This window comes from Somniosus microcephalus, chromosome 22 (genome assembly GCF_052327205.1).
Source record: "Somniosus microcephalus isolate GS21.2 chromosome 22, FLI_Smic_1.0, whole genome shotgun sequence".
Lineage (NCBI taxonomy): Eukaryota > Metazoa > Chordata > Chondrichthyes > Squaliformes > Somniosidae > Somniosus > Somniosus microcephalus.
Window position 1 is genome coordinate 52,309,676 of NC_141008.1, and position 20,588 is coordinate 52,330,263.

At 46.1% G+C, this 20,588-nt stretch overlaps 1 protein-coding gene across 1 annotated transcript; it reads right to left on the reverse strand.

Annotated features, from left to right (window-relative positions):
- Positions 1-917: 917 nt before the first annotated feature.
- Positions 918-19,762, reverse strand: smg8 (SMG8 nonsense mediated mRNA decay factor). The gene is made up of 4 exons (XM_085964727.1): positions 18,036-19,762; positions 13,910-14,055; positions 6,965-7,849; positions 918-3,373 (listed from the first exon to the last, which is right to left on the reverse strand). Exons 1-4 carry the CDS (start codon positions 19,564-19,566, stop codon positions 3,176-3,178), a joined length of 2,760 nt encoding a protein of 919 aa, XP_085820853.1. The 5' UTR covers positions 19,567-19,762; the 3' UTR covers positions 918-3,175.
- Between the last annotated feature and the right edge of the window lie 826 nt (positions 19,763-20,588).

Below are 20,588 nucleotides of genomic sequence, written 5' to 3' on the forward strand. Positions count from 1 at the left end.
AGAATTAGGAGGAATGCAGAGATCTCGGTGGGGTTGTAGGGCTGGAGGAGATTACAGAGATAGGGAGGGATTTGAAAAGAATAATGAGAATTTTAAAATTGACGTATTGCTGGACCGGGAGCCAATGTAGGTCAGCGAGCATGGGGGGGCAGGGGGGAAATGGGTGAACGGGACTTGGTGCGAGTTAGGATACAGGCAGCAGAGTTTTGGATGAGCTGAAGTTTAGAGAGGGTGGAAGATGGGAGGCCGGCCTGGAGAGCGTTGGAATAGTCAAGACTGTAAGTAACAAAAGCATGGATGAGGGTTTCAGCAGCAGATGGGGTGAGACAGGGGCAGAGACGGGTGATATTACGGACGTGGAAGTAGGCAATCCACCTACTTAGAAACTGTTTCTAACTACTTAGAATCTAGTTCTGACGAAAGGTCATTGACCTGAAACGTTAACTGTTTCCCTCTCCACAGATGCTGCCCGACCTGTTGAGTATTTCCAACATTTCCTGTTTTTATTTCAGATTTCCAGCATCCGCAGTGTTTTGTTTTTGTACTTTTATAAACTATATTGATTATTAAATATATAGTAAATGCTTAATAAGACTCATTCAGTAGTTTGGATTACATTCGTAAACTGTTCAAGGTTCGCTACTGCTAGCCCACACAAGGTTAGCCAATTCAGCCACTAAACTTGGGACTTTCTGCTTTGCATGGACTCTGCACCCACCCCCCAGTGCATTTCTGAGGAGGCAAACCCAAGTTCCATCACCATGTGTTGCACTGCACAGGAGCACTGGTGAGCCACTGTTAATCACACTCCTAATTAGCAGAATTTAGTCTGCTTTGGAGGGGCTTAGCAGCCTATCAGCTGTGCCAGATTCATCTGCAGGAAGAACAGGTAATAAATTAAATAAAAGGCAATGCACTTGTAGATTTTTGCAACTGTTTTAATTTTGGGTTTGTAAAGTGAGAATTGATAACTTAAGCCATGAGGTGCAATTTACAACCATCAGGAGGTTGTGTTAACATTAAATCTTCGACAACACTAAGAACACCGCACATAAAGTGAATTTCTCAGAGCGCGCTCAACACCTCCATCTACCTCCCCCTGACCCATCTCCCTCCTTCTTTCAGATTCAGACCTTCCCTCTTGGCCACAAAAGCAAATTAGCGCAGTCGGACCTCTCCACCATAATCTCAAGGGTAAAACTCACTCCAGGACACGAGACAGCAAAGGTCCTTTAAAAAAAGAGATAAACCTCATCACCAAACATAGCTGGCAGACATGGTCAGTCTGCCGCCACACTCCACACTTCTTGGGGACGCGAATGGAGAGTCACAATCGCCACACCGCCAAATTGGCCATTTTATCATCATTTCTCGCACTGGTCCCCCAGAGCAGGGCTTGTTAAATTAGGGACACTTTTTTTTCCTACAACTGACTTGTATCCACTGGCCCGGAGAAGACCCATCAGTGCAACTCCTCGACAGCATTAGTGAAAACAAATTAGTGTCACCCGTTATGACACCTAAACGTTTTCCATCTGAGCCAGGCTCCAATTAATTTCACAACTCAAAATCCAAGTTCAAACACTTTGAGTCGTCACTCTGTAGCTATTACCTGTATTGGTATCAGACCTCTATCAGGAGCCGATCAGCATGCTGTTGGGACCCAGTAACAGCCAACCCGAGGAACACTTTGCCCCGAGATACTCAACTGTTCATGGAGGAGAGGGCGTTATATTTTTAGGAACATTAAAAAGTGAAAGAAAAAAATATACAATAAAAAATTTGCATTTAGTCACCTGCTGGGATAATTCCTCCCCGTTTTATCCCTTCCTTTCTAAGCCTGCTTGCCTTGTGCTGGGATACTGTTCCACATGCAGCAGGAGCTCCCTGGTACCTCACTCAAGTCACCACTCTTCCTGCATCAGCCCAGACGGTGAGGCTTTTTGACCACGGAGAGCACCTCAACCAAGCCCAATCCGGCTCACAGTGTCCACACACATGGGCACTTTCCAGCATCGATCAGGAACAGGAACTGTGGCTGATTTCACCCTCCCACCCCCCACTTTCCTAACTCAGGAGGGCAGAGGGCTAAAATTGTCTAACCCGAACCTGGGACCTCTTGGTCTGTCCAATTTAGCACTACGCTGGGCAGCACCGTTACCCACTAGCCCATCAGGAGAGCTTAATCGCTTTATTTTAAAATAAAGAACTCTCAACACTGCATTATCAGACTCACCCAACAATAGCCGAAAGCGAAGATACTCATAATCCCCGGGGGCATTTTGAAGGCAAACACAATGTATTTGGCATGGGACTATTTAACAACTACCATAGTGTAAATGTTCAAATGCAATTTACCAATCGGAACTGATACGTGCACAGACACCAATGTAAAAATATAACAGGCTGCACTGCAGGGAGCTATCAGCTGACAAAACTGCTTTTAGTAACTGGCAGCACCACAATAGACTTAACAGGATACCAGACAAAAATTAAAGTGTTCACTGCTACCCAAACTCACTTTTATGTACCCGGGTAAAGGCTGCCAAGAGAGACTAAAGGATGACGGGAAGCAGTCACCGGAGGCTGCAGTGCAGTTGAGGGTTTAGATGAGGTTATGTAGTCATTAGAACCCCTAATTAAAACCCACGGGCCCTCTTTTAATCACGAGCTTTCTCTTTTGAGGCTGCATCATCAACCACTGACTGTCAGTGGGCCTCCAGGTATTGCCGCAAGACTTCACATCACATGACAGGAAGAGGGCACTTTGCAAAGTGTGGATTTTCCCTCATGCAACCAAAGGCAAAGCTCGACTGAAATCGATTACATCACATTTTACCAGGGTGTGCACAGTCATAGAGTGTCAGGAATGCTGCAGTGGGAAGTCCTTACGGTCTTGGGCTCTGTTTTGACTGGAGTCCTTAATCCGTTCAGTCAGAAAAGGTGCGACTGCTTTTTGCTAACTGATTCTGCAGGCACTCCGGGCCGGTTATGGCGAGGAAAGGATTCACATAACCGAGGAGAGCTTTCGGTTCAACCACAATTGTTGGTTTGGGTCAGTCCGACATTCGATCCGTCCCATCTCTCTCTGGCTGCAAAGACGGAGATGAGGGGAAAGAGGAAGGATTTTTTTAAATTTTTTTATAAAGAGCATCGTGTAGTTACTAAAGCATCATCACTGTGGGACAGCCTTAAGGATCCCCCGTTGCACCCGATAACTCATCAGCGGCTGGTTTTCTTTCGGGGGGAAGCAGGGTCCACGGTCCGTGACGTAGGCATAGGGGAAGCGGAGCACCCAGAGTCCATCCGGTGGCACAGATATTTCCTGCTTCTCGGGGTAAAACACGGGGCATGGTGGGGGTCCGGGCTGAACCTGCAAGGTAAAGGGAAATTCAATCTAACTGGAAAAAAAACCTGAATTCTTACATTTACAAATTTAAAAAAAGAATTGCCACACTGAAATTGTTCATAGAATGGGGATTCTCTGACCCTACTGCAACAATGAACATAGGCTGTCAGTCGTGGCTCAGTGGATAGCGCTCTCGCCGCTGAAGGTCACGGGTTCAATTCCCACTTCAGAGACTTGAGCACATAATCCAGGCTGACGCTCTCAGTGCAGTACCGAGGGAGTGCCGCACTGTTGGAAGTGCCGTCTTTCGGACGAGACGTTAAACCGAGGCCCCTGTCTGCCCTCTCAGGTGGACGTAAAAGCTTTGTACAGCACAGAAGGAGGCCATTCGGACCATCATGCTCTCCAGCTCTCCAATTAGTCCCACTTCCCTGCTCTTTCCTCATAGCCCTTCAAATTTTTCCTTTTCAAGTATTTATCCAATTCCCTTTGGAAAGTTACTATTGAATCTGCTTCTGCCACCCTTTCAGGCAGCGCAATCCAGATCTTGATGAGGGCGTCTCACCTTTCCAAATAAAATCTCAACTACATTCCAAAGGACGTAGCCTGCCCCCGAACTCATCATTCTTCCTCCAAGTCATCCACCACCCTTCGCCCATCACAAAAAGTATGGTTCAATTCACAAATATTTCTGCAGATGCCGCCAACATTATACTCTGTCTAAGCCTCCTCAACCCGTGGCAAGTATTTCCTCCAACGTCACCATTATGACCAGCAAAACTCATCCTTCAGCCAATTTGCGCACAGCAAAGTCCCACAAACAGCAATGAGATAAATGACCAGATAATCTGTGTCAGTGATGTTGGTTGAGAGATAAATATATTGGTCAGGACACTGGCTAGAACTCTCCAACTCTTCTTCGAATAGTGCCGTGAGGTCTTTTACGTCCACCCGAGGGGGGAGACGGGGCCTTTGGCTTTAACAGCTCATCCAAAAGACAGCACCTCCGATAGTGCAGCATTCCCTCAGTACTGCACTGAAGCGTCAGCCCGGATTATGGGCTCAAGTCTCGGGAGTGGGGCTTGAATCAATGACGTTCTGATTCAGAGGGGAAGAGTGCTACCGTCTGAGCCATAGCTGGCACCTTAGTTCAGTGGTAGCACACTCCCCTCTAAGTCAGGGGAGAGGAAACATAGAACTGACATTCTAAAATACTATATTCTAAAGAGATGGTAATTCTAAGCAAACCTGATGTTCACTATAAAGGATTAAGAATGTAAATGCTTACCTATTAATGGGAAACTGCCTAATTTGGATAAGGTTTGCCTACTGATCGTTGTACAGGGGGCCCAATAATATTCATTTAGCGTTTCATAACATACGTGGGACATGCAATCGCCCGTTAATCAACTGCAGGTTATTTCACAATAAACATATTTGAACAACTTCACAATTGTTAATCCCTTTGGGTGGAAGCCGAGAAGGATCAAGGATTTCATTACACACACAGCTCTAATCTTCACAGGCTTGCTATGAATATTAAGGCCCCTGCTGTGATTTTAATGCATCTCCAGCCATTATTTTCAAAGATTTTTAAAACATTCACTCATACGCAATGCTTCCTAATGTACCTCAATGTTGCCAGCAAGTGTATTTTACATGTCTTACCAATATCTATATATTATTAAAAATCATATGCCGAAGGTGTAACTTTTGGTCACCATTTTATGTCAACATTTCCCATTGTAAATTGCTATGTCAACATTTCCCATTCAATTATGTTATGTCAACTGTCACAATGCAGCTCGAAGCTCCGGCCACTAGGTGATTCTGCAGCATGACTTATAGAGTCATAACGGCACAGAAGGAGGCCATTCGGCCCATCCAGTCCGAGCCGGCTCTCTGTAGAGCAATCCAGTCAGTCCCATTCCCCCGCTCTATCCCCGTAGCCCTGTAAGTTTATTTCCCTCAAGTGCCTATCCAGTCTCCTCTTGAAAACATTGAGTGTCTCCGCTTCCACCACTTCCGTCGGTAGCGAGTTCCAGGTCCTCACCACTCGCTGCGTAAAAAAGTTTTCCTCACATCCCCCCTGTATCTCTTGCCCAAAACCTTAAATCTGTGTCCCCTAGTCCTTGTACCATCAACTAGTGGGAACAGCCTTTCCCCGTCTAGCCTATTCAAACCCGGCATAATCTTGTACACCTCTATCAAATCACCCCGCAACCTCCTTTGTTCTAATGAAAACAAATCCAGCTTCTCTAAACTGTCCTTGTAGCCAAGATCCCCCATCCCCGGAACCATTCTGGTAAATCTCCTCTGCACCCTCTCAAGGGCCTTCACATCCTTCCTAAAGTATGGTGATAAGAACTGAACGCAATACTCCAGCCTGGCCTAACCGGCGCTTTATAAAGGTTCAGCATAACCTCTACTTTTGTACTCAATACCTCTATTTATGAAGCCCAAGATCCCATATGCTTTGTTAACCACTCTCTCAATATGTTCTGCCACCTTCAGGGATCTATGCACATTAACTCCCAGGTCCCTCTGTCCCTGTACACTCTTTAAAACTGTGCCATTAAGTGTATATTGCCTCTCCCTGTTCCTTCTGCCAAAATGCATCACCTCACACTTCTCTGTATTAAATTCCATCTGCCACTTGTCTGCCCATTCTGCTAGCCTTTCTATGTCCTGTTGCAGTCGATTGATATCATCACTGATTGCCACACCCCCAAGTTTGGTGTCATTGGCAAATTTAGAAATTCTACTCTGTATTCCAATATCCAGGTCATTTATATATATATCAAAAAAAGCAGTGGCCCCAGCACTGACCCTTGGGGAACACCACTGTCTACCATCCTCCAGTCTGAAAAACAGTCTGAAGTTTCTGTACCAATTCTATCACCATCTGTATTTAAAAATAATTATATTCATCAACTTACTGTGGACAGTTTAATATTGCACTTAAGCCAAGACTCTTTAATATTACACCAATATATTTCTTGTGCGACACTCTAAACTCATCACCTCAAATTGTCCCCATCATTAGAGTAGCAGACTTGTTCCCACAACTACTTCGCTCTTGTATTATGTCACTCGAACTCCTCTCTCCAGACACAATGCAGATTTGGAAGGGCACATCTGATAACTCGACTGCTGGGTATATTTCCCAGCTCAAATGGACGTACCATGCAAATTTCACACACTCAACATGATGCCTTTTTGAAACCCTAGCAACAGCAGGCTGCTCTAATGACAACAATGTCTGCAATTTGTTATTTTCTCGATTGCCAGCAATATAAAAAAAATCAAGGACATGATGGACAATCAGTGCCTGCACTGACAGCTGGTCTTGGCATAAAAACTGAATGAAACTGAAACAAGCATGTGTTATCAACAGATCAGGGAGTGATTAAAGTGATCTAACCTCAGACCTTAACATAAGTTATAAACAGCTCAAGTTTCACTTTAATGATTCAGAAGATCATCTCAAACCCGTCAATTGAACTTCCACTTTCAAATCACTCCTCCACTTTTATTGCTCTTTAGATTTCAGGTAGATTGCCGTCTGACAAACCCGCAGGACACAGATAAACATTTTAGGAGCTGGAATCTTACCTGCGGCGTGAGGATGATCTGTAACGGGGCATCAGGAACCACAATAAACAGCCTCGTGAGCTGGGCATAGTGCGGCTTGAGTCCTCGGCCCTGGGACGGCGACAGGATGTACAGGGGCATGTCCGAGGAGAGGGCTTTGATGGCGGACTCTTTTGGCCCGCTCCCCATCACCTTCATGATCTTTTCTGGGCCCGAGCACATGAACCTGCGACCCCGCGAGTCCTCGTACTCGAAGCCGACAAACGCCCGAGCGACGTCATCCCTCCGCCTGCCTCGGCCGATCACCGAGCTGGCCCGCTTGGCCGGCACGGACTTGTTGGGGGCCGGCCAGGAATTACTGTCCATGTCCACTTCGTCCTCAGACCTGGTCTTGATGACGATGTCCCAGGGCATCAGGTAGTTAGTCCCCGGTATGAAGCCGCTCTGGTCCAGGCCCCTGTGAAAGTTGTAAGCTTTGGAAGGGCCCAGCTTGACAAAGGACCAACTAGAAAATTTAGGCAAAAGTCCCTTCGGACAACTGGAATTTAACATGCCGGGCAGATATTCCACCGTTGACACCTGCCGATCCACAATACTGGGCCGCTTTTCCGGTTTAGCTTCCCCTCCCTGGCCGTGGGCGTCAGGGTTATCCCCCCCTGCATGGGGGTCGGGGGGAAACGTACCCAGACTGTCCGTGGACTGTCCAAGACTGAGGGCCAAACTGAGGCTGGTGCTCTCTCCCTGGGTCTGGGCCTCTTTTTCTTTCATTTTCTCTCCTTCTCCCTCCTGCGGGGGCAGCGAAGACGTGGTGGAATCGTTCTTGGCTGGAGCAGGGTCGGGAGTGCTCGGTTGGAAGATGGGAAAATAGAAGCGCTCGAGCTTCCCGCAGCATTTCTCCTCCTGAAGCTGCAAAAACAGAAAGTCAGACGATCCAATTTCCCCACATCTCGCATTCGAGTACACTCTGCAACGTTTAGATCCAAAACTCGGCTGCCCGTATCCTAACTCGCACCGAGTCCTATTCACCCTTCACCCCCTCCCTGTGCTCCCATGCCACATATTGGCTCCCGTTCTGGTAACGTCTCGATTTTAACAGTCTCATCCTTGTTTTCAAATCTCTCCACGGCCTCACCCCTCCCCATCTCTGTAACCTCCTCCAGCCCCACAAGCACCCCCCCCTCCCGAGATCTCTGCGCTCCTCCAATTCTAGCATCTTGCACAACCCCAATTTTCGTCATTCCACCATTGGCCACAAACTTCGTTCCCTAGCCACTAACTCCATCCCTCTCCCTAACATCTGTCTGAGGCTGAACCACACAGTTCGCAACCTTAGTATCATATTTGACCCTGAAATGAGCTTCGTAACGTTGCCCGTCTCCGCCCTTGCCTCAGCTCATCCGCTGCTGAAACCCTCATCCATGCCTTTGTTGCCTCTAGACTTGACTATTCCAACGCACTCGTGCCTGGCCTCCCACGTTCTACCCTACATAATCTTGAGGTCATCCAAAGCCCGTTTCCTAACTCGCACCAAGTCCCGTTCACCCATCACCCCTGTGCTCGCTGACCTACATTGGCCCCCGGTTAAGCAATGCCTCGATTTCAAAATTCTCATCCTTGTTTTCAAATCCCTCCATGGCCTCGCCCCTCCCTATCTCCGCAATCTCCTCCAGCTCCACAACCCCCAGAGATATCTGTGCTCCTTTAATTCTGGCCTCTTGAGCATCCCTGATTATAAATCGCTCAACCATTGGTGGCCGTGCCTTCTGTTGCCAAGGCCCTAAGCTCTGGAATTCCCTGCCTAAACCTCTCCTTCCTCCTTTAAGACGCTCCTTAAAACCTACCTCTTTGACCAAGCTTTTGGTTACCTGCCCTAATTTCTCCTTATGTGGCTCGGTGTCAAATTTTTTGTCTTATAACACTCCTGTGAAGCGCCTTGGGACGTTTTACTACGTTAAAGGCGCTATATAAATACAAATTGTTGTTGCTGATATTCCTCTATGTTATTATTCAACGATCACACAGTGTAGATTCACCAGGATGTCAGGGATGTGAAACTATAGTTATGAGAGACTTGGGATACTGGGACAGTTTGCGCTAGAGCAGAGAAGGCAAAAAGACTTAGAGGTTTTGAAAAATGTTATTCTCCATCCCAGAAAGCATTTAGAGACATATTTCCAAAGTGAAGAATGTTGTATAAATAGAAGTTGACTTTTTTTGCGTAGTTAAAAGTTCTGTACAATACCTGTGACGAGCTTTCAGGCAAAAATCTTGCGTTTATATGGCACCTTATTATACCTCTCGGAAGTGTCCCAGAGTGCTTCATGTAGAACTACTCACGTTGTGCAAGTTACTGTTGTTAGGTGAATAAACATGACAACCATTCTGCACACAGACAGCAATGAGATGAATGACCTGTTAATCTGTGTTGGTTGAGAGATAAATGATGAGCAAGGACACTGGGAGAACTCCTCATTCTTCTTTGATGATTGCTACGAGATCTTTAACATTCACCTGAGCCACCTGAAGGGGCATTGGCATAGGATCTCCTCTGAAGGACGGCACCTTGGACAGTACAGCCCTCTCTCAGTACTGTATGAAAATGTCAGCTTGGACCACCTGCTCAAGTTCTGGAGTGGGGCTTGAACCCACAACCTTTTGCCTGAAACGAGAACGTGATCAACTGAGCCAAACGGACACTATGGGTTTGGGTATCAGCCTTGGCTCAGTGGTAGTACACTCGTCTGTCTCCGAGTCAGAAGCTTGTGGATTCAGGTCCCACTCCAGGACCCGAGCACATAATCCAGGCTGACACTCCAGTGCTCTACTGAGGGAGCGCTGCACTGTCAGAGGTGCTGCCTTTCGGATGAGATGTTAAACCGAGGCCCCATCTGCCCTCTCATGTGGACGGAAAAGATCCCTTGGCACTATTTGAAGAGGAGCAGGGGAGTTCTCCTCGGTGTCTGGCAAACATTCATCCCTCAACCAACATCGTGAAAACAGAATATCCGGTCATGAGCTCATTGCTCATTGTTTGTGGGATCTTGCTGTGTGCAAATTGGCTGGTGCATTTCCTACATTACAACAGTGACTACATTTCAAATATACTTCATTGGCTGTAAAGCGCTTTGGGACATCCTGTGAAAGGCACTATAGAAATGCAGGTTTTTCTTTTATATTTCTGTGTCCATTCTATAGCAAACGGATTCCAAGTATGACGCCCAGCTCAAAAGAGCAGACCCGCTCCCAGGCATATTACTCTATCAGAATTTCTCCCCATTTATTTCCACCATTACAACAGGAAAGAAAGTGTTGCAAGTCACTGGAGAAAGAAGTTGCACTGACACAATAATCACAAAGATATTTGCCCGTTTGGCCACAAACACCCTAGGTCTGCCTGTAATATGTAACTTTTTTGCCTGTAACTTTTAGAAGAGATAGGCAAAATTGAAAAGGAGGGGTAGCCCTGATAATAAAGGATGGGATAAAAACAGTGGAGAGAAAGGATCTTAGCTCTGAAAATCAAGAAGTAGAATCAGTTTGGATGGAGCTAAGAAACAGCAAGGGGCAGAAAACATTGGTGGGAGTTGTTTATAGGCCCCCAAACAGTAGGTGTTATGTAGGGCAGAGTATAAATCAGGAAATTAGAGGCGCGTGTAACAAGGGTAATACAGTAATCATGGGGGACTTTAATCTACATATAGACTGGGCAAACCAAATTTGCAGTAATAGTGTGGAGGACAAATTCATAGAATGTATGCAAGATAGTTTTCTAGATCAGTATGTTGAGGAACCAACTGGGGAACAGGCTATTTTAGATCTAGTATTGAGATCTAGTATACGAGAGAGGGTAAATTAATAACCTTATAGTAAAGGGGCCTTTAGGGAAGAGTGACCAGAATATGATAGAATTTTATATTGAGTTTGAAAGTGACTTAGTTATATCCAAAAACTAGGGTCTTAAATCTAAACAAACCAAACTACGTAGGTATGAGGGGTGAGTTGGCTAAGGTAGATTGGGAAACCACATTAGAAGGTATGACAGAGGGCGAGCAATGGCTAGCATTTAAAGAATTCATACATAATTTACAACAAATATACATTCCTTTAAGGCACAAAAATCCCACAGGATAGTATTAGATCAAAGGAAGAGGCTTATAATGCTGCCAAAAAGTAGTATGCCTGAGGATTGGGAGGATTTTAGAATTCAGCAAAGGAGGACCAAGAAATTGATAAACATAGAAACATAGAGATAGGAACAGGAGTAGGCCATTCGGCCCTTCGAGCCTGCTCCGCCATTCAATGAGATCATGGCTGATCTTCGTCTGAGATCATAGCTGATCTTACCAGTTCAGTACCCCGTCCCCGCCTTTTCTCCGTAACCCTTAATCCCCTTAGCCTTCAGAAATATATCCAATTCTCTCTTGAAAATATTTATTGAATTAGCCTTCACAGCCCTCTGTGGCAGGGAATTCCACAGGCTCACCACTCTTTGAGTGAAGAAATTCTTCCTCATCTCTGTTTTAAATGATTTGCCCGCTATTTTTAGACTGTGGCCCCTGGTTCTGTGCTCCCCGGCCATTGGAAACATTCTCTCTGAATTCAGCCTGTCCAGGCCTGCCATAATTTTATATGTTTCGATGAGATCCCCTCTCAATCTTCTAAACTCCAGTGAGTACAAGCCCAAACTATTTAATCTCTCTTCGTAGGTCATTCCCGCCATTCCAGGTATCAGCCTGGTGAATCGCCGTTGCACTCCCTCCATGGCAAGAACATCCTTCCGCAGATGTGGCGACCAAAACTGTACACAATACTCCAGATGCGGTCTCACCAGCACCTTGTACAGCTGTAGTAAGGTATCCCTATTCCTATACTCGAACCCCCTTGATATGAAGGCCAACATACCATTTGCCTTCTTGATCGCCTGTTGCACCTGCATGCTCTCCTTCAGTGACTGGTGCACAAGAACACCCAGGTCCCTCTGCACTTCCCCATCTCCCAATCTATTGCCATTTAGATAATAATCTACCCTCCTGTTTTTACCCCCAAAGTGGATAACCTCGCATTTATCCACATTATAGTGCATCTGCCACGATAAAGAAAGGGAAAATAGAATTTGAGAGTAAACTAGCGAGAGACATAAAAACAGACAGTAAAAGCTTCTATAGGTATGTAAAACGGAAAAGATTAGCGAAAGTAAATGTGGGTCCCTTACAGGCTGAGACAGGAGAAATTATAATGGGGAATAAGGAAATGGCAGAGAAGTTAAACAAATACTTTGTGTCTGTCTTCACGGAAGAAGACGCAAAAAATTTCCTGGAAATAGTGGACAACCAAGGGTCTAGCAAGAATTAGGAACTGAAAGATATTAGTATTAGTAAAAAAGTAGTACTGGAGAATTAATGGGACTGAAAGCCGATAAATCCCCTGGACCTGATGGCCTACATCCTAGGGTTTTGAAAGAGTTGGCTACAGAGATAGTGGATGCATTGGTTGTCATTTTCCAAAATTCCATAGATTCTAGAACGGTTCCCGTGGATTGGAAGGTAGCAAATGTAACCCCACTATTTAAGGAAGGAGAGAGAAAACGGGGAACTACAGGCCAGTTAGCCTGACATCAGTAGTAGGGAAAATGCTAGAATCTATTATTAAGGGCGTGGTAACAGGGCACTTAGAAAATAATAATAGGAGTGGGCAAAGTGAACACGGATTTATGAAAGGGAAATCGTGTTTGACAAATCTGTTAGAGTTTTTTGAGGTTGTAACTAGCAGAATAGATAAGGGGGAACCAGTGGATGTGGTGTATTTGGATTTTCAGAAGGCATTCGATAAGTTGCCACACAATAGGTTATTGAACAAAATTAGGGCTCGTGGGATTGGGGGTAATATACTAGCATGGATTGAGGATTGGTTAACGGACAGAAAACAGAGAGTAAGAATAGACGGGTCATTTTCAGGTTGGCAGGCTGTAATTAGTGGGGTACCGTAAGGATCAGTGCTTGGGCCTCAGCTATTCACAATCCACATTTGGATGAGGGGACCAAATGTAATATATCCAAATTTGCTGATGATACAAAGCTGGGTGGGAATGTAAGTTATGAGGAGGATGCAAGGAGGCTTCAAGGGGATATAGACAGGCTAAGTGAGTGGGCAAAAACATAATGTAGAGAAATGTGAAGTTATCCACTTGGTAAGAAAAATAGAAAAGCAGAGAATTTTTTAAATGGTGAGAGATTGGGAAATGTTGGTGTTCAGAGGGACCTGGGTGTCCTTGTACACAAATCACTAAATAAAAGTTAACATGCAGGTACAGCAAGCATTTAGGAAAGCAAATGGTATGTTGGCCTTTATTATGAGGATTTGAGTATAAGTGTAAAGACGTCTTACTGCAATTATATAGGGCCCTGATGAGACCACACCTGGAGTAGTGTACACAGTTTTGGTCTCCTTACCTAAGGAAGGATATACTTGCCATAGAGGGAGTGCAACAAAGGTTCACTAGACTGGTTCCTGGGATGGGGGGATTGTCCTATGAGGAGAGATTGAGTAGACTAGGCCTATATTCTCTAGAGTTTAGAAGAATGAGAGGCGATCTCATTGAAGCATACAAAATTTTTACAGGGCTTGACAGGGTAGACGCAGGGAGGATGTTTCCCCTGGCTGGGGAGTCTAGAACCAGGGGTCACAGTCTCAGAATAAGGGGTCGACCATTTAGGATTGAGATGGAGAAATTTCTTCACTCAGAGGCTGGTGAATCTTTGGAATTCTCTACCCCAGAGGGCTGTGGAGGCTCAGTCGTTGAGTATATTCAAGACAGAGATCGATAGATTTTTGAATATTAAGGGAATCAAGGGATATGGGGGATAGTTCAGGAAAGTGGCGATGAGGCAGAAGATCAGCCATGATCTTATTGAATGGCGGAGCAGGCTCGGAGGGCCAAATGTTCTTCTGTAGAAATTCCTGCCATACCTGATAGAAATCGTAATTGCCCGACTTGATGTCGAAGGGATCGTCGCGAGGGGCTTGCCTGCGGCCGCAGTTGCAAGAACTGGTGGAGCGAGCGCGGCTGTTGTGATACAACACAGGTGGATTCCTGTCAGGCTCTGGTTTTTCACCTGCAAGAAAGAAAGGCAAATGGACAGGCACACACAAATAAAAGTGTATTCAAATACCATTAGATATTTCATTATTGTTGTACTTCAATCCATGGGCAATCGGGGAGAAGGAGACATGCACCCAGGCAACATTCCCCCTAATTTTTTTGTGCGCGCAGCCCCTTTAAGGGTCTGCGCGGCCCGTTCACAGTTTCGTGCATACGCGAACTTTAGCACTGCAATAGCCGGTCCCGGGCTGCGTGGCGCCGGCAGAGAGCTGCGCGACCGCACAGCTTATAGGGAACATTGCATCCAGGTTCGGTTAATGATGACGCGTTATAGCGCACCACATCAAGTTGAAATGCCTCAAAGCACTTTAAAGGCAATTAATTACTTTTGAGATGCAACAACTGTAATGTAGGCAAATGTGAGTTCCATTCAGAGTCAGCAACATCCCACGAACTCCAATGAGAAGTTTCTAGAATGGTACCAGGGATGAGGGACTTCAGTTATGTGGAGAGACTGGAGAAGCTGGGTGTTGTTCTCCTTGGAGCAGAGAGGTTACGAGGAGATTTGATCAAAATCATGAAGGGTTTAGGTAGAGTAAATAAGGAGAAACTGTTTCCAGTGGCTGGAGGGTCGGTAACCAGAGGACACAGATTGAAGGTGATTGGCAAAAGTACCAGAGGCGACATGAGGAAACATTTTTTTTTCTACACAGCGAGTTGTTGTGATCTGGAATGCGCTGCCTGAAAGGGCGGTGGAAGCAGATTCAATAGTAACTTTCAAAAGGGAAAACATTTACAGGGCTATGGGGAAAGAGCAGGGGAGTGGGACTAATTGGATCACTCTACCAAAGAGCCGGCACAGGCACGATGGGCCGAATGGCCTCCTTCTGTGCTGTATGATTCTATGATATGCATGACTGGTAATCCGGGTTTTTTTGGGGTAATATTGTTTGAGTAATAGATTTTGACCAGGACTGGACTAAGCCCTTGCTCTTCTTTAAATAGTTCCTTAATTTTGTTTGATAGTCGCTCCTGTGAAGCAGCTCGGGACCGTTTACTACATTAAAGGCGCTATATAAATGCAAGGTGCTGTTGTTAATGCTCCCCTGAACCATCGGGGACAGAAAATTGGGGCTTTGGTTCAACGCCTCATCCAAAAGACAGCATCTTCCCAACAAGTTCTGCACTGGATCGCCAGCCTATAACGCTGGTTCATCATCGGCCCTGGTAGGGCGAGAGGATTTCTCCTAGTCTCTCGCCAACAGGATAACAAGAGCAAATAATTTATCGAGGGAGAGAATCGTCAGCAGAGGATCACCTGACAATTTGTTTTACTCCCTCCCTCGATAAACTTTTATCGACCTGGAAACTTTAACTCTGTTTCTCTCTCCGCAGATGCTGCTGAGTGTTTCCAAAACATTTTCGGTTTTTATTTCAGGCTTCCAGCACCAGTGTGCGACCGGTTTTCAAAGACTTTTTGCCAGTGTTGTTCTGCAACCGGCCAAGAGGTGGCGCGTGCGAGCGGCCCGGAGTGACTGTCCCTCTGCTCTCGAGGGAACGCCCATGGTCCTTACTCAGCATCTCTCCGTGACTAAGAATCGCAACTCACTTATGCAGAGAATCACTGCCTCGACTCTGTGATGCAAGATGTTGGCACTGCAACATGCTGCTCCACAGCTCTGCCCTCCCACATTTCCCCCCCCCCCAATAAAGCTCATTAAAAATATTTGTGGGAAATACCTGGCGGAAAGGACGCTGGCGAGAGTTTCTGGGACTTCCCCTTTTGTGGGATGGGTGATCTCCTGGGTCTCGGCCTCCCTAAGGTCCTACTTTTGCTGCCAATTTGATATAGCTCTGGTGCTTCTTCTAATTTCTGTACTGTTCATTTGTCTTCATTATCAATCCCCTACGCTCGGTCTTCAGTAGCTCAAGATTTAATGACTAGTTGAGCCTTCAGCCTCTGCTCTCCCAGTCAACCGGGGGTCCACAAGACTTCCACGATTCTGGAAATTGGTCTCCCTTGTATGGATGATGAGATATCAACACCTTCTACTCTATAATTAATTAATAATAATGCAGACGTGACTCGGGTGACTCCTGGCACCGTTTAAATGTTAACAACATTAGGAACACTATGTTTAACTGCTTAAATATCATACGCTACCGCTGCATTCTTCTTTTGCGTGCTGCCAAGCCGGCATTTACGCCCATCTCTAAATGTCGTGGCTTGCTAGGCCACTTCAGAGGGTATTACGATCCAACCGCATAAGCGTGAGATTGGACTTATGTGTAGGTTGGACCGGGTGGGGGAGGGCAGGTTCCCTCTCTTGAAAGACCAGTTTGGTTTTTAGAACAAAACTGCGGCTTTTATGGTAATTTTTGTTTCCTGGTGCAAACCCACAAATAACCAGAGTTATTGAATTCAATTTGACTACTTGCAATAAAATTTGAACTCACTGCTAGTAACAGTGCTAGAACCACTACACGACCAAACCCTTACTGTGTTACACTGCAGAAATTGTAAAAAAAGTTAAATATATGTATTTCTTTGAGTCTCCCTATTTCAATAGTTTATCATTAAGTTTCATTAAGCATATAGGGCGTAACATGCCACAATCAACATTGTGCATGGCGTAATACACTTTAAGAGAGATTGTGTAGAATGGGCCTATACTCTCTGGAGTTTAGAAGAATGAGAGGTGATCTCATTGAAACATATAAGATTCTGAGGAGGATTGACAGGGTAGATGCTAAGAGGTTGTTTCCCCCTGGCTGGAGTGTCTAGAACTAGGGGGCATAGTCTCAGGATAAGGGGTCGCCCATTTAAGACTGAGATGAGGAGGAATTTCTTCAATCAGAGGGTTGTGAATCTTTGGAATTCTTTACCCCAGAGGGCTGTGGATGCTGAGTCTTTGAGTATATTCAAGGCTGAGTTCGATAGATTTTTGGACTCTAGGGGAATCGAGGGATATATGGATCAGGCAGGAAAGTGGAGCTGAGGTCAAAGATCAACCATGATCTTACTGAATGGCAGACCAGGCTCAAGGGGCCGTATGACCTACTCCGGCTTTGAATTCTTATGTTCTTACGTTCTTATGTTCTCAATAATGGCGTGGTATACTAGTATCCATCTTTCTGATGCTGCACACACTGGAAGTCAGATTCTTGCCGATATAAGCAGGCTTATCCACACTGCTATACAAAAGTGAAGCCACTCTATAGCAATTACAGAGCAGTGTCACTTCAATGAGGATTGGTAAACACCAAACACCACCTCTCAGCGCAACGCTGATTCAATGCACAGAGATAGTGGGACAGAGACAGATAATGAGATTGTGGGATCAAGAAATTATGTGATCAAACAAGGGACAGTAGGTGTGAACGAAGACTAGAGAACTAGAAAAGGAAATGAGGATGGGGAGGAAAATATAAAGAAATAAAAACGAGACAGTAAAAACGGAAAGGAAACAAATTAATAGCTTTGCATACTGAGGAAGGAGAGGAAGGGAACTCATCAGCACACTTTTCCGAGATCCTTGTAATAACCTTGCTTTCCCAAAACTCCCCTTCCCCTCCTGGCCTGAAGGTTCTGACTCCTGACAAGATGTAGATCCCTGGTTAACATGTCCATAGTCTATTCCTCATTCATGAGCCTGCAGAGTGAGTATTAGTAGGCATTTGACCACAGGGTCATTACTACAGCTGACACTGATCCCACCCTCAATAAAAATCTAGACGCGTGGTTTCCTGCTGTAGTGCAAACCTTCTGAATGTAGTTTTTGCCTTTTTCTTGGGTTATAAAATAATAAGCTGATAAATTTGTAGAACTACATGTCGCATACTCCTGAGAGTATAAATATTGCAGTTTAATGTCAGGATCGATCACTTTGCCACAACTGGGTGGGGCGTTCGTATTCGTGCGCAATTTACTGACTCAATTCTCTCACCTTTTTCCTCCCCCTGAAGATGAAAGCCTCTAAATTTACAGCTCACCTGGTTTAGGCAGCAGGTGGAATTTGTGAACACAGTGTTGATCCGTTAAACTCCGCTCTTCGCACAACTGGTGCCCGTTACTCCAGAACTTGTAGCAGTCTTCGTGCAGCTGCATGGCGTACTTCTGGAAGGCTGGTCCGCGGGCATGCTGACTGTAGACACGAAGGGCCTGTGCCAACTGGTTCTTGTGGACAGTGGTGGTGTAATGGTGGGGCAGATTGGACTGGTAGGCACTGTGAGCCAGAGGCAGTGCCTTTTGGCAGCGGTTTTCCGAAAACTTATTATCCGCGTCCAAAAACCCTTCAAGCCCTTTCAGCTGTCCCTGTATCTTGGAGGAAAGATCCCCAGAAAGAAATCCGAGGTCTTCTTCCTTCCCGCTTATCATCACGTCATAGAGTTTTGAGGCCACGGCCAGCCAATTTTTATAGGCTGGAAGTTCAAAGTGTGATGGCTGTGGGTTCCTCCCGACACTATCCTCGAATCCCTTTTTAGTCAGAACCAGCTCCACGTGTTGCCACAGAAACTCCTTCAAGGTGCAGTCCACCAGCTGGCCGCTGGAGCTGTTGAGGCTGCTTTCCAGTATGAAAGACGGCTGGCGGACATGCCTCATCATCTGATAACGCCGTGACCCAGAAAGTGGGAGGGATTCGTGCTCCCTGATGGCACAGGTATTTTTCAGCTGCCCGATCAACATGCTAATGGGGTCGTCCCCCTGCCCAGCCACCACATAAACAAATGCCTGGTTGGCAGGGACGGTAAACAAACAGTTAATGCTCTGGTTGGTCAGCACTCTGCTCTTCCTGAAAATCCTGTAGATCTGATCCTCCAGGGCATGTTGGAGCCTCCTTTTAGGAGAGTGCTTCTTGGGTTTATCCAGGTTGGAGGGGTCTAGACACTTGGGCTCGACCTTCAACGCCCCATTCAGCTGGAAAATAAAGAGGAGTCTCGGAGGGCAGGGTCTGCAGTTCAATCTCCACTCCTTGCCTACCGGGCAATCCTTAATCGCGCTCTTCAGGTAGGGGAGGACCTTTTGCCTGAGGCTGTCCAGGGCTCGGAAGAGACGGTCGTAAGTGATGTCGAAGGAGCAGGTGGGGTGGACCAGCAGGAGGATGTGGGAGACGGAGAAGAGGTAGAGCAGGTGGATGCAGTGGAGCTTCTCCTCCCCTTTCCAGAATTCGTGGGCCTCGGCGTGGCAGACGTCGTCAGCCAAGGCCCTGCAGGCCTGCAGCAGCTGCTGGTTGTCACAGACGGCGGTGAGCAGCAGGTAGAGGACCTTGCTGTCCTGGTGATAGTAGCACTGCAGCAGGTTGTTGCTGTCGTTGTTGTTGCTGCCCGGGTGGCATCGGCCGCCGAGCCCCGGGTACAGCGGGAAGACCGGCTTGTCGCACAGGGTGTTGACGATGGCGTGTTTCTCCGCGCTCAGCTCCGACGTTTTGCCGAATATGCCCACCACGCACATCTCCTCGTCCTTCCAGGCCGCTTCCTCGTCGTCCGAGGCCAGCGCGGCCCTCAGCGCCCTGGCCGCCGCCATCTTGCTCGCCGTCCCGTCCTCCGCGCCGTCCGGCCGAGGAACCACTGCGCCCACAATCGTTCCGCGCAGCGAGTCCCGCCATTCATCTCATCCGACGGGAAACAAAAAGTCCCAAGCGTTGAATTAAGACATTGCTCTTCGCACTTGCTTTAGAAATTGAAGAATAAAAGTTGCATCACCCCTTCCTTTCCCTTCCCCAACCCCACTGTTTCATTCTTTCTGTAAGAATCGTGGTTCCAAGTCTCTCACGGTTCAGCACCAAACTACAAAATGCTTTTACCAACTCAAGTATTTTTATGTCAATCATTGGGCGTGAAAATTACTCATAATAACGAGTTTAAAACGTCACTGTAGCTGATCACAAGTCTTGCTCTTAAAATTTCCCCAATGTTAACAGCTGTTACAAGACACCTGTCAAAAATAAAATTTAGGGAGACATGATTTCCCTGTACATTGCAAGAGGATAACTTCTTTCTCTCAAAAAGTGCAAATACGTTGAAACTGATATCCACTTAGTCCTATTCCCCTGACCCTTTTAATTGTTTTTATTTTTAAATATTTATCCACTGGCCTTTTTAATGGATTTTGCTTCCACCTTTTTTCTGGTAAGCTAATGATCGTCTGCATAGAAACAACTATCCGAACCTTCCAGTTGCATTTTCACTGACTCTTAAACTGATTGGCTCCCGGTAAAGAAACGCCCCCATTTTTGAAATTCTCATACTTATTTTCAAATCCCTCCATGGCTTTGCCCCTCCCTATCTCTGTAATCTCCTTCAGCCCCACAACCCCCTGAGATATCTGCACTTCTCTAATTCCAGCCTCTTGAGTATCCCTGATTTTAATAGCTCCACCATTGGTGGCTGTGCCTTCAGCTGCCAAAGCCCAAAGCTCTGGAATTCCCTGCCGAAACCTCTCCGCCTCTCTATCCTCCTTTAAGATGCTCCTTAAAACCTACCTCTTTGACCAAGCTATTGGTCACCTGCCCTAATTTATCCTTATGTGGATCGGTGTCAAATTTT

Coding starts and splice junctions, on each gene's coding strand:
- smg8 (XM_085964727.1), bottom strand. CDS start 19,566: ATGGCGGCGGCCAGGGCGCTGAGGGCCGCGCTGGCCTCGGACGACGAG. Junction 14,056..18,035: donor CCACCTGCTGCCTAAACCAG/GTGAGCTGTAAA, acceptor TCTTTCTTGCAG/GTGAAAAACCAGAGCCTGAC. Junction 3,374..6,964: donor AGATCATCCTCACGCCGCAG/GTAAGATTCCAG, acceptor TTTACCTTGCAG/GTTCAGCCCGGACCCCCACC.